Source organism: Lepidochelys olivacea, assembly GCF_965140295.1.
Source record: "Lepidochelys olivacea isolate rLepOli2 genome assembly, chromosome: 1".
Lineage (NCBI taxonomy): Eukaryota > Metazoa > Chordata > Testudines > Cheloniidae > Lepidochelys > Lepidochelys olivacea.
Genome location: NC_140411.1, coordinates 268,356,490 through 268,368,998, shown reverse-complemented (window position 1 = coordinate 268,368,998; position 12,509 = coordinate 268,356,490). Strand labels below are relative to the sequence as shown.

The following is a 12,509-nucleotide window of genomic DNA, read 5'->3' as shown; positions in this document are numbered from 1 at the left end:
GCGCCACGGTGGAACCCCTTCACACCCGAGTTAGCGGGACTGATTTAAAACCACCTGGCAAATGTCCCCCGTGTAGACACAGAAGTGGACTGTCTAGACCCAGGACACTTTCCTTTCCGCTTCCATTGACACCAGCAGCGTCACCCCATCAGCCCCCCCGCACTCAGCAAGGCTGGGCTAGGGCCAGGTCCCCAGTAGTCCGAGGAAAGTCATGACTCGCCCTGCCCCTCCCCCAACAGTCCTTGCACCGGACGCTAAGGGGGGGGAAGGGGAGGTGTAAAGGAGTGCGCAGGCGTGAGAGAAGACGAGGGTTGGGTTTTCGAGGACGTCAGTGTGGTGACGTGTGTCCGCGGAGCTTCTCCGCCAATCACATCCCCACTTGTTGGCCGGCTGCCGCGCCCCCTGCGTCGGAGAAGGACAAAGTCTTTGAGCAGGGTCGCTATACGGCCTCTGAGCCGAGGTGCCGGTGGAGCAGCGGAACCTAGAGCGCGCGCCGCTACCGCCGCCGCCATTTTAGAGGGTGAGTGTCAGTGAGCTGGGCTGAGCCGGCGCGTGCTCTCCCCGGAGCGCGCGGGACTGAGCTTCTGGGTCCTGCTCGCTGCGGGGCTGCGGCCGGTGCCCCGGCGAGCGCGCGGCCGCTGCTAACTCCCGCTTCGTGGCCGCCTCTCTCCCCAGGCCGCCATGTTCTCGTCCGTCGCGCCGCTCGCCCGCCTAAACCCCTTCCACGCGCCCCATTTGCAGCTGCTCCAGGACGGCGTGAGGAAGCGCCCGGACCCCACCGAGCCGCCCAGCCCCCGGAGGAGCCTGGCGGCTGCCGCTGTCGCCGAAGGTAAATGGAGCAGCTGGAAGGGAGGCTGCGGTCGCCCTCCCGAGTCTCTCCGTCCCGGGGGTAGGACGGGCTCTGCCCGCCGGAGCTGGGAGGAGCTTGGACTACCCGGCTGCATGTCGGCCTGGCTGGGGAGGGGCCGCCTCCCGCGGGCCTCTCCAATGCTCTTTGGAGGGCAAGGAAGGGCACGGGGCGTGGGAGGCGCGCCCAGTCTCGGCTCCTTCCTGGCTTGTGTCGGGTCCCAGGTGCTCCGGGTCCGGTCGCCCCGCGCCCGGGGCGACTCTGGGCCCGGCTCTGCCGCGGTAACCTTGGCGCGGTCAGGCCGCAGGCCTGTGTCCCCCGCTTCTGGGAGAGCCAGAGTGGACAGTTTCTCCAGTGCGTGAGCCCCTGAAACCTGTGCCAGGTGCTGGGACACAGGGCAGTGTGGCTGCTGCTAGTTCACAGCCACCCAGGGAAGCGCGGGCAGAGACTACAAGGACTGCCAGTCATGTATTCCTTTCTCTACGTATTTCATTGGCACACACCGCCATAGACTAGGCCCACCATCCATGTCTTAAATTAAAGTAGGGGCACGTTATCTGTAGAAAGTAAATTTCCTGTGGCCCCCACCACCAGAGTTTTTAAAGGGAAGAGGAGTATCTTGCTAATGGAGGGAATAGATCTGGCATGTATTGAAAATCCTACATGGTTTGATTATTTTTTTCCTGTAATGCGAACTCCATTTGAAGGATGTACAAATTCTGTAAATTTTTAAAAGTAATTGGATGCAAACTGGAAATCTAGATAACTTCATCAATTAGTCAAAGTACCACCCTCTTCTCTCCGAATATCCTAGCCAAATTTTCAGTGCTTCACAGTCATGAGTCTATGAAATGTTTTTTTTTCTGTCTCAAAAAATTGATATAAAGGTATCTTCCTAGACATAAAGTGCTGTCAAACTCTGCAGTGTGGCAAATGAAAAATTCTATCATGTCATGGCCATAATCTTGTGTGGGTAACAATAGTAATTAAAAAAAAAAAAATCAGCGAGTGATGCTTGTATCAAGGAAAGTTTCCAGTTAGTTAATAATACTGGCACTTTTTTCTTCATTAGATTTCCATTCTCTTTACAAAGGAGGTCTGTATCACTATCTCCATTTTAGTATGAAACTCTGTCATAGAGGTGATTTGTCCAAGGACGCCTGGCAGGCCAGTGGCTGAGCTGAAAATAGAGCCCAGGTCTCCGGATACATGGTCCGGTGCTTTAGCCCAGGGGTGGGCAAACTTTTTGGCCGAAGGCCACATCGGGGTTGCAAAACTGTATGGAGGGTGGGTAGGGAAGGCTGTGCCTCCCCAAACAGTGGGTGGGAGCCAGGCTGTCTGCCCCCCTCAGAACCCCCAACCCATCCAACCCCCTCTGCTATTGTCCCCTGACTCTCCCCTCCTGGGACCCCCGCCCCTAACTGCCACCTGGGGCCCCACCCCCTATCCAACCCCCCCGACTGCCCCCCGGGATCCCCTGCCCCTTATTCAACTCCCCCACCCCCAGGAGCTCACAGCCCTGCCACCTGCATGGAGCCAGCCCTGCGGTGGCATGGCTGTGGGGGAGGGGAGGACAGAAAGTGAGGGGCTGGGGGCTCAGGGGCCAGGCAGGATGGTCCTGTGGGCCGTAGTTAAACTGCTGGGATTTATTATAAAATGAATATGCAGCTAAGGTGACATCTTTTCTTAAAGAAAGATGGTCTCCTGCTTCATTATGTACTTTTCTCCCTTCTTGGTTGCACAGACGCTAATGTGCTGCAAAGACACTAAGAATGCCATAGAGGGATAAATTCAGGCTTTTCTTTAGTGATGAGTAACTGAGCACCTCACATACTAATTTATATTCCAGGTTGTACAAAAGTGTAATCACCACTTCATAGATAACAGTGGCTTTCCCAAGGCTGCACACAGACACTGCGAACAGAATCCGTTAGTTTTGATGCTAGTCAAGTGCACCTAGCATAAGATCATCCTTTCTCTGTCAAGACTATTTTTAAAAGTGTAGTATATGACTTTTGTAGAATATGCCCTATATTAATACTGGCTTATCAGTTCTGTCCTATTATCATTTCAGAAAGGCTTTATTTGGTTCCTGAGGAAATAACTATTGTACCTTTTGATTGACTTTGTTCTAACCAAGACTCTGAATTATTCCTGAGAAACTGTAGAGGTGGTATTGACCACAGTGTATTCTTCTGGAAAGTTGTCCCAGACTCCAACCTAAACAGAATAAAGGAAATAACTTAAACATTAATCTCTTTTATGTTTGGAGGCCATTTGATACTGTCCCTGGATCTTGACTTCCTAGTAAACTGAAGAAATGTAACACTTGTCATTGTCTCTGCTGAATAATTTTATTATACAGTAACAAAGTTAAAAATACTTAAGTGTGGCTTCATGGTCATCCAAGAATAAGACTCTGAAAGCATAACTTTTGGATGCAAGACTACTTTGAGTATTTCTGCTTTGGGATAATGGGAATCCTCCAGTAATAGGACTGAACATGCCTTTTCTTTCTGATTGAAAAGGCAAGAACACTGGATAAACTATGGTTTAAAAAAAAAAGTACACGCAACCTTTACATTTGAAATACTTTAAGCTCTTAAGCTAACAGGATTCATACAATTACAAATGAATACATTTCAGTGATAAGCTGATATATTGATTTAAATCACCAATTTTAATCATACATTAGCAAGCCAGAGAACTTTGATTAACTTATCCTGGTTTTGCATTTGAGTTTTCCTAAAGAGTTAGTTTTCATGGATTGGCATAAGCATTAAAACATGTTTACTTTTTTTAAAGTAAATATAGCCTAATAAACTTGATACTTGCTAACCAGGAGAATATACAGTATACAAACTTGCATAATTGTGTATATTTAGTGTCTTAATTTTTACTTTCTTATTATGTTAGAAAATGGTGAATGATGCATTTCTTCACTAGATTGATTTAGTGAGTGAGGAAAAAACAACTTGTGATTTGTCCCAGTCCACATTTGAATGGAAATTGGGTTAATGTAGAAACATTGAAAAACAGCTCTTGTGCCTCGTACTTGAGAGCCCAAGTTCAAGGTTATTCACCAACTTACCTTCCACCTCTTAGGGAGGTGGAGAACAGACTTCACAGGAGAGCGCGTTGCCATTGACTTAGCTTGTCTTCACCAGATATAAACGCCTAAAGAACAGAAGCAACTCACAGGGTGGCATTTGTTGTGTGTAGTCACTTTACAGGTGAAATTAAACATTCAAAACCAGGCAGGCTAAAAACTTGCACATTTAATACATTAAAGTAAATAAGTCTGTTACATTACTAACTTACGATTCCATACTGTTTTAGATACAGAGGTTGCTTCTGGTTGACCTTAATTTAAAAATCTGGACATGTTCTGGCTAGTACATTTAAGGACATCTTATTTAAGCTTGAATCTTAATGTTTGAATTTGGCCATGTAGTATTGCAGGTCTCTGAGGCCCATATGAAAGTAGAGATGCTAAACCCTTTGACTGCTCCAATCAGAATAAGGAGTAAATTTGCCGGGAAGGTGGTGATTGCTGGGCTAAAGTATACTTACTTGCTGGATCCTGCTTTGTGGATAGTCTTGCATCATACCCTCTAATGGAGGGTCTAGTAAAACTGAAGCCCTTGCTGTTGGAAGGAAAGAGCTCTTTTTCCCAATAAGCCTTAATTGTTACTACAAGGAAGCTACTTTGCCTTACTAAGGCTTCCAGCGTGTCCCTGCTTTTGTTTATATTCTCAAATATAAGAGTGAAATATGATTATCCTTTCACAGCTACTTTCTGGAGTCTTAATGGCAGCTGAGACATTGAACAAAAGGTCATATTTAGGCCGGTTTAAACACAATTTGGAATGGTTTAATAATGGAGTGAGTAGGGTGGGCCCCTCACAGAAGGGGCAGGGTAGATCCTGGGTTGCACTTAAATCCCAAAAGTGGTCTTGTGCGTAAAAAGGTTGGAGATCACTGAACTAGAGGTATTGTTAAACCAGTTAGACTTCATGTATATGGGTTCTCTTACATATGTGCTTAATCATGCTCATGTAAGTGTCCTTACCAAAGCTGCACTGATTCAACTAACCTGGTCTTACAACCAGTGCATCATTGTGCAGACCAGGCCAGAGTCCTAACTGTTTCACTGCTTATCTCTTCAAAAGGCTTTCTTCAATCTGTTAAATTTTTGCTTGCACCTAAATAAAACTCAACTGTAAAGAATGAGGTGCACTACTAAATTAAAAACTTTAATATTTGGCTCAATATTTCATTAAAAGGACAAGCTCCCTCAGTGGAAACTTTGACAAATGAGAATGTAAATGGACAGTTTCAAGTTGGTAGGCCCAGAACTCAAACTAGCTGCTCTTTCTTTGGTCCAAAAAATTAGGAATGAAGCCAGGAGCCAGTGGCATAGTATCTGAGCTACCCATTAGTCAACTAGTATCTGTCTCAGGAAGATAGACCTCATTAAGGCAACCACTTCCGTTTCCAATAATCCTCAAGCATATTAGATTGGATTTTAAACATGAAATACTAACAGTATCTTCTTCACAGGCTTGTACAGTTAAGTGTACAAACTTTAACGCTTTTCTTTCTGATTAAACAGAGGAGTATAGCTGTGCATATGGCTCAGGCAGATTCTTTCTCCTTTGTGGCCTTGGTGGGATTATTAGCTGTGGCACAACACATACAGCATTGGTTCCCCTAGACCTGGTTAAATGCAGAATTCAGGTTTGTTTTGCATGTTGAATGTGGTAAAACTTACAAAGCATGGTAATGAAGTGTGATACATGTCTGCTAACAGAAGCTGGAGGAGTAAGTTATCCATCAAGCAAGATGTTCACCAGCTGTGCATGAGGCTTATATAAAAGCATGGTGTCTTTATTTTTTGCTGCAGAAGAATACAGTTGTGAATATGGCTCGCTCAAGTTTTATGCTCTCTGTGGTTTTGGTGGGGTCCTAAGTTGTGGCCTGACGCACACTGCAGTCGTACCTCTGGATTTAGTGAAATGTCGTATCCAGGTTTGTATCTGAAGGAAACAAACTCCAAAGCTTCTTTAACTTACTCTATTTTCATATTTAGTCCAGAGGCTGTATGTTTGAGTTTTACAATGGGTATAGTGTAATACCTTAACACTAGTGCTAGGTAGAAAGAAGAAATAAGTAAGCTTTAATGTTCGTTTTTGGATTAAATGAACATCCATTGGATTAATAAAAAGAACTTTGCATCCATGTGATGCAGATGAATGGTAGCATAGATGAATAGGGAAAACTTCTAACCACTTTAGGTAAAACAAATCCAGGCTGAAATCTCAATTACAGTTGAGAAACGTGCTTTTGAGTAACTCATGGCAAAACTTTATTCAAAAGTTTGCCACCAATTGTCTTAAGTATCTTGTGACCAAAGACTAGTGAAACACCTGTGAGAGGGGCATAGGAATAATATACCTGTTTCTCAGAATTCCAGAAGTAGGGGGAAATAAAACTATCTTCAGAGTATCTGAGATGCATGATGTGCATATGGTAAGAGTTATATGAAAATTAATACAGAGGACTTCTGTGCATGGATATTGGATTGAGTTTTTAATTTGAGGCTTTCTTATGAACAAATGGAAAATGCATAGCAGTTGGAAGCTAACGCTTGTGTTAAAATGATACTAAAACTTGGAATTACTTGAGTTTCCAGATCAAATTAATGCTTGCATGGTTAGCTATCAACGACTATACGAAAAATGTGTGTAGGCCAGCAGTCAAATGGTAAAACACGATTAAGTAGACTTGGAGAAACTGAATGCCCATTCCATTTGAATGTATTCATTACTTACATGGAAAAATAAGTATCTAATTATTATACATTCATTGGTTAATGGCACAACTAAGCAGCTGTTCAGCCAAAGGCTTATGCTCAAAGAGTGAGGTAGATTAAAGCACATCTCTAAACTGCTAGAAATTCACTGGCTTTCAGGTTACTGTGTGAGGTGAGCAGTGTTTCTAGAGCTAGTAGACATATAATTGTGGTAAAACTTCTGAGACTGGGAGAAATGGATGTGAACTTTGTGCCTGTGCAACAGTTCCTGATTTCTTAAAGGAACAGTCTTATCCTTTCATTTAGAATTGCATGTCATTCAGAAATCTCTAAACCTGCTTTAATGGTGGAAGTTGATGTATTTTTTTGGGGCAGTTGTGATCCCGTTATGAAAGATGCAGTGAACTTAACTAGCATTCAGTCAAATACACTATACTTCAGGTGAAGGCATCATAAACTCTTGTACATGGTTTGGGTTGAAACCCCTGCAGTCAAGTAAATATTCATGTTTTACCAAATAAAACCTGCAATTTGATAAATGTTTTACTTAAAGTAAACTTCCTTCTACTCTAAATAGAGGAATATTCATAATTTCTAAAAGTATGCAAGTAACTGAGCACTTCTGTAACGTTGTACTCTGAAACTGCCTCCATAAAACAGGCTCTAAAGAGCCATCGGATCCTGAATTTTAAAGTAATTAGACATGCTTGACACTTCTGAGTTATTAACTTATAAAGTGTCTCTTTAGTATACATGAAATCTAGTGTCTTTTGACTATGCGCCATTGTCATCCCTGTCCGTTCTTATGGCTTTATGTGGCTTTCTCCTTTCCTATTGCCCTGAGTCTCAAATAAGAGAAGCTAATGTCAAGTGTTAAATGCACAAAATCAAGAAATAGTGAGACTTCCTCTAAATCTTTATCACAATCTCATGATGTAGCAGTAGTATTAAATGGATTAGCTTCCTTTAGTATTTACAACAGTAAAGGTAGTCTAGCTCTAAGAACATTACTGAACTGAATACTGGATTATTACTGAAATATCACTCAAACATATTTTCACAAAGTTTACATCTTCTGCAGTGTGTTCCTGGTATACAGAAGTAAAAATAAGAACAGGAAATAAGACCGAAGGAAGGTGAGGCCTTGATAAGTCTATAGTGAGGTGGGCAACAAGTTAGGCCCAAGATTACTTAAGAATCTTCAGTAAGATTTTTATAATTCATATTTCTGTAGTTTCAAAAAAACCCAACTAGTAACTGAAATACTACTTCTGTTGCTGAGCAAATGGTGAGGTGAGCTTAAGGGCTCAGTCTACACTTACATTTTATACTAGCATAGTCATGTCCAGTAAAATCACATTCTTAACTGACATTGCTGTTCTGGCATAATCCTTAAGTGTGGAAACAGCTATACTGATGTAACTGCTTATTCTAATTCAGGGAACTGGCATAAGTACAGTTATGCCAGTATAAATGTGCCCACACTTGAAAGGTTGTGTGGAAAGCTATCCAGCAAAATTTCTAATGTAGTCAAAGGGCCACATCTTTTGAGGCTATAGATATGGAACAAACAGTAAAAATAACTTGAAATAGCATAATTTCTCATGTCAGTATCTACAGACTGAATTTCAGCTGACAGCGGCAAGCCTAATAATTGAGACTAGTTAACGACCATTAAGATTATAAGTAAAGGTGATTTTAGTGTAGAAATCTGTATAATGGCACTATGGGAAGAGGGTAGAAAACTTACTGTGGATGGGGGGGTGTGGGAACCTACTACCTGTACTATATAGCTAACTTTCCAATTTGTTTAGGTGGACCCACAAAAATACAAAAGCATCTTCAATGGATTCTCAGTTACAGTTAAAGAAGATGGCTTTCGTGGTCTGGCTAAGGGATGGGCTCCAACCTTTTTTGGATACTCAATGCAAGGGCTCTGCAAATTTGGTTTCTATGAAGTGTTCAAAGTTCTGTATGGCAACATTCTAGGAGAGGTAAGCTTTAAGTTGTCTACCACACTTTTTTGAAACCCAGTTTGTGTTGCATATTTGTGTAGCTAATTCACTTTACAACAGAAATACTGAATTCAGTTTGAAAGAATACTTCAGTATAAAATCTTTGTTTCCATTTGCATTTCAGGAGAATGCATATTTGTGGCGTACATCACTCTACTTGGCTGCCTCTGCCAGTGCAGAGTTTTTTGCTGATATTGCTCTGGCTCCAATGGAAGCTGCAAAGGTTCGCATCCAGACCCAGCCTGGATATGCTAACACTTTGAGACAAGCTGCTCCAAAAATGTTTGCAGAAGAAGGTGTATGGGCGTAAGTATCTGTATCAGTTTCTCTCCGCTGGAATATAAGGATCAAGAAACTTCTTATTAGCGAAGGAAAATAATTCTTCTGTTTAGCCTTAACAGTGGCTATAGCATTAAGTAAAATCTTTGATGCTTTCTACCTTGTCATATATTGTACATAAATAGTGAAGGGTACTTTGAAGATTCTGTATATCAAAACAGAATATCAGGAAATCATTACATTGCTAAGACAGGACGCTGACGTCAGCAAGTTAATGTAGTCAACATGTTCCTTAGATCCATCTTTGTGGATATCTCTTGTACTGAGTTCTGCTTGTTAACTTTAGTTTCTGGTAGTTCCAGTCAACTGATATTCAGCAACTTTTTGTTGTACAGTCAAAGATGCTTGAGTCATTGGCATGTGAGAGTAATATACCTGCACATTTGCCTGTGTTCTGATATCAATGGCTGTAGATCTACATGTCATTTCTCACTATCAGGACTTGGCTGGTATGCAGACATGAGTTATTAACTTGCACTTACAACAGGGAAATGACTACAAAATGGCATCACCTTGACTTTTCTCCTTCCTGTCATAACTGTTTATCTTTCTGACAAACACTTGAGCCTGTACAGTTGTTTAAGTTGTTTCTTAGTAGATGGCACAAGCCAGAAACACAGCTTCACTTTTCAGGTCTGGCAGTTAGATTTCCTAACTAAAAGTAAGCAAACAACTTAGATATACAGGCCGCTGAGATAGTAAATTGGAGCTGCTTTAGTGCTGTCTATTTTCTTTTCAGAGTAGAATTGCACTCCAGAGTAGGCTATTATTTGCTACAATTCTGACTTTCTCCACTTTTAAGGTTCTACAAAGGTGTTGTTCCTTTGTGGATGAGACAGATTCCATACACAATGATGAAATTTGCCTGCTTTGAACGTACAGTTGAAGCTCTCTACAAGTATGTGGTTCCGAAGCCCCGGAGTGAATGTTCCAAGCCAGAACAATTGGTTGTCACATTTATAGCTGGCTACATTGGTAAGGAGGCCTTTGAACACTGATTCTTTCAGAAGTGTCTGAAAACTATGAACCATCTTATGTCCTGGGTTTTTACTACTGTGATTCCAGAAACTATAATTGAAAATTAGGTACTTTTTCTGAACATCTTAATGAGGTTAGATAGGGAAAAATTTACAAAACTTTTGTTAGGGAAAAGAATGAGTAGCTACACGAAAAATGGTCTTGGTTTTATTGATTCTCAACTGAATTATGAAATGCCACGAACATTGCTCTTTATGTAAGGTGCAATCATGAGATCCTGTGTCTCCTAAGCTGTAAGAGGTACAGGTTTTGGCAGAAAGAGCACTAGTTTAGCAGAGCAAAGGAAGGCTTGCAGGAGGAAGTGATTACATAATTGACACCCTTAAATTTGTCAGAATGAAACTCCTCTACACAGAGGAGATTTACAGGAGCAGAGCAGCGGTGCACAGGGCCACTCGGTTAGCGAATCAGATGGGCATTGACCCACTGTTGGGATAGGGTAGAGATTATCGCAAGAGGTGAGGCTTGCATACGACTGCAGACCAGGGCTCCCAAGCCACACAAGAGCAGACTCTGTTCTGTCAGGATTTAAGAGCTATGGCAGCCACGTTCTCCCTGCTGCCTGGCTACTAAGTTGCACAGAAATGTGGCGCTATTTCCATTAGCAGGTAACTGCTGTTAAGCGAAGTCCCTTTGATTCTACTATAGCAAACAGTAAATACTGTATTGATACATTTCTTTCAGCTGGTGTTTTCTGTGCCATTGTTTCTCATCCTGCTGACTCTGTGGTGTCTGTGCTGAACAAGGAAAAGGGCAGTTCGGCTTCACAGGTTCTTGTGAGGCTTGGATTCAAAGGTAAAAACTTTAACTTGGACAGGAGTTTTATGTATAATAATGTCTCCCAGTCGCTAATGCTTATGCTTTACTCAACAGGGGTATGGAAGGGTCTGTTTGCTCGTATTATTATGATTGGTACGCTGACTGCACTACAGTGGTTCATCTACGATTCTGTCAAGGTTTATTTCAGACTTCCTCGTCCACCTCCACCTGAAATGCCAGAATCCCTAAAGAAGAAGCTGGCTCTAACTGAATAGACAAATATGGACTGACTTTTCTGGTTGACCAGCATTAATGAGAAACTATGCTCATTAAACTTTTATATATTTGACCATGTAGGAAACTAAAATTCTGTAACTGATACAATTATTGGTTGTGCCCTTATCCCAAGTGAGGGTTCAAAAACTTCTATTGTCATTATCTGTTTAAATAAATGGGAACTAGAGTGATTAGTGTGTCATTTGGTATCATACATGTAAATTTAAAACTTTGCAAGAGCAAATACTGTACCTTTGAATCTTTAAGTGAGCCCAAAGTTTAGAAGCTCTTGAAATGCAAGAACTGGCATCTCATAAAGGTCTCCAAGAGTCTCTCTCAGATCTTGAGAGAAGTAGTAAGCACCATGTCCCTAGCTATATCTGAAGAGCACAAATGTAGTTCTAGGGATACAAAGGTGGCATAAACTTGAATTTTGCATTTTAGGATTTGGGGGCTGCTGGCTGATTCCAGGAGGCTGCCCCACAATTTATGGTAGTCTGAAGGAAGACACCATAACTTCGAGCAGCCAGCAGTCCTGACTGCGAAATGGCAGCCAGGGAAGTGCAGGATAGGGGGCACCCTGGGGCAGTGAAGAGGTGTCATCAGCCACTTACCTTGTAGGTCTCTTTATCACTTATCAGACCAGATAACTTACGCTGGCTTGTTGACCAGATTGTGCTTTTGGTGTGGTGCATAATCCATATGATGCATGGACTCTGTATGACAACCACCTATTTCAGTGATTCCCAACTTTAGTACAGAGCCTTTTTCTCTTTTATCAACCCACCCAGGTGCAACTTCATGGGGGGAGACGAAGGGTCTCGGTCATAGGCCAGTGTCCTTCTCCTTTGCTGTTGCTGCCACTGCCTCATCACCTCACTCACTAAAGGTGCATCAACCACCCACTGTAGCACCCTCTGCTCCAGCACTGCAACTCTAATCCCATCTTGGAGAGGAGGGGAGAACCCATGGGGGGTGGGAGGGTTCTCCCCTCCACTTTTCTGATGTACTGTCTAGAGGGGTGTTAACTCTCTCTCCCTGTTCTGCTGCTACCATGGGAATGGCAACCAGATTTGATTATGTACATGCTGGCTTAGAAGTACAGAAAACTGCTTTCATTTTATGTATATCAAAGACTATGCTGTACCTGTCAAATACACTTGCTTTCCACTAGCACAGTATTGAAATTACTAGGTGTCTGCTTAAGTAATTCTTAGGGTATTTATTTGGAAGTATGTACTGGTTAAGAATAACAGTCTGGTTATAGACAATATGAATAGTTGTAATTCATTTAACTTTCTATCTAAAGAGATGATGCAGTGCACAATGATAAAATATAATAAACATCCAGCTTGGTTCTTGTAGTGCATGAGTACCTCTTGAAAATTTAATTTTGTTGTTGTATGATACTCTTCCAAAA

At 42.3% G+C, this 12,509-nt stretch overlaps 1 protein-coding gene across 1 annotated transcript; it reads left to right on the top strand.

Annotated features, from left to right (window-relative positions):
- The first annotated feature begins 369 nt into the window (after positions 1 to 369).
- Positions 370 to 11,280, top strand: SLC25A3 (solute carrier family 25 member 3). The gene is made up of 8 exons (XM_084648533.1): positions 370 to 520; positions 676 to 829; positions 5,754 to 5,878; positions 8,477 to 8,656; positions 8,802 to 8,983; positions 9,819 to 9,991; positions 10,739 to 10,849; positions 10,928 to 11,280. Exons 2-8 carry the CDS (start codon positions 682 to 684, stop codon positions 11,086 to 11,088), a joined length of 1,080 nt encoding a protein of 359 aa, XP_084504659.1. The 5' UTR covers positions 370 to 520; positions 676 to 681; the 3' UTR covers positions 11,089 to 11,280.
- Positions 11,281 to 12,509: the final 1,229 nt, after the last annotated feature.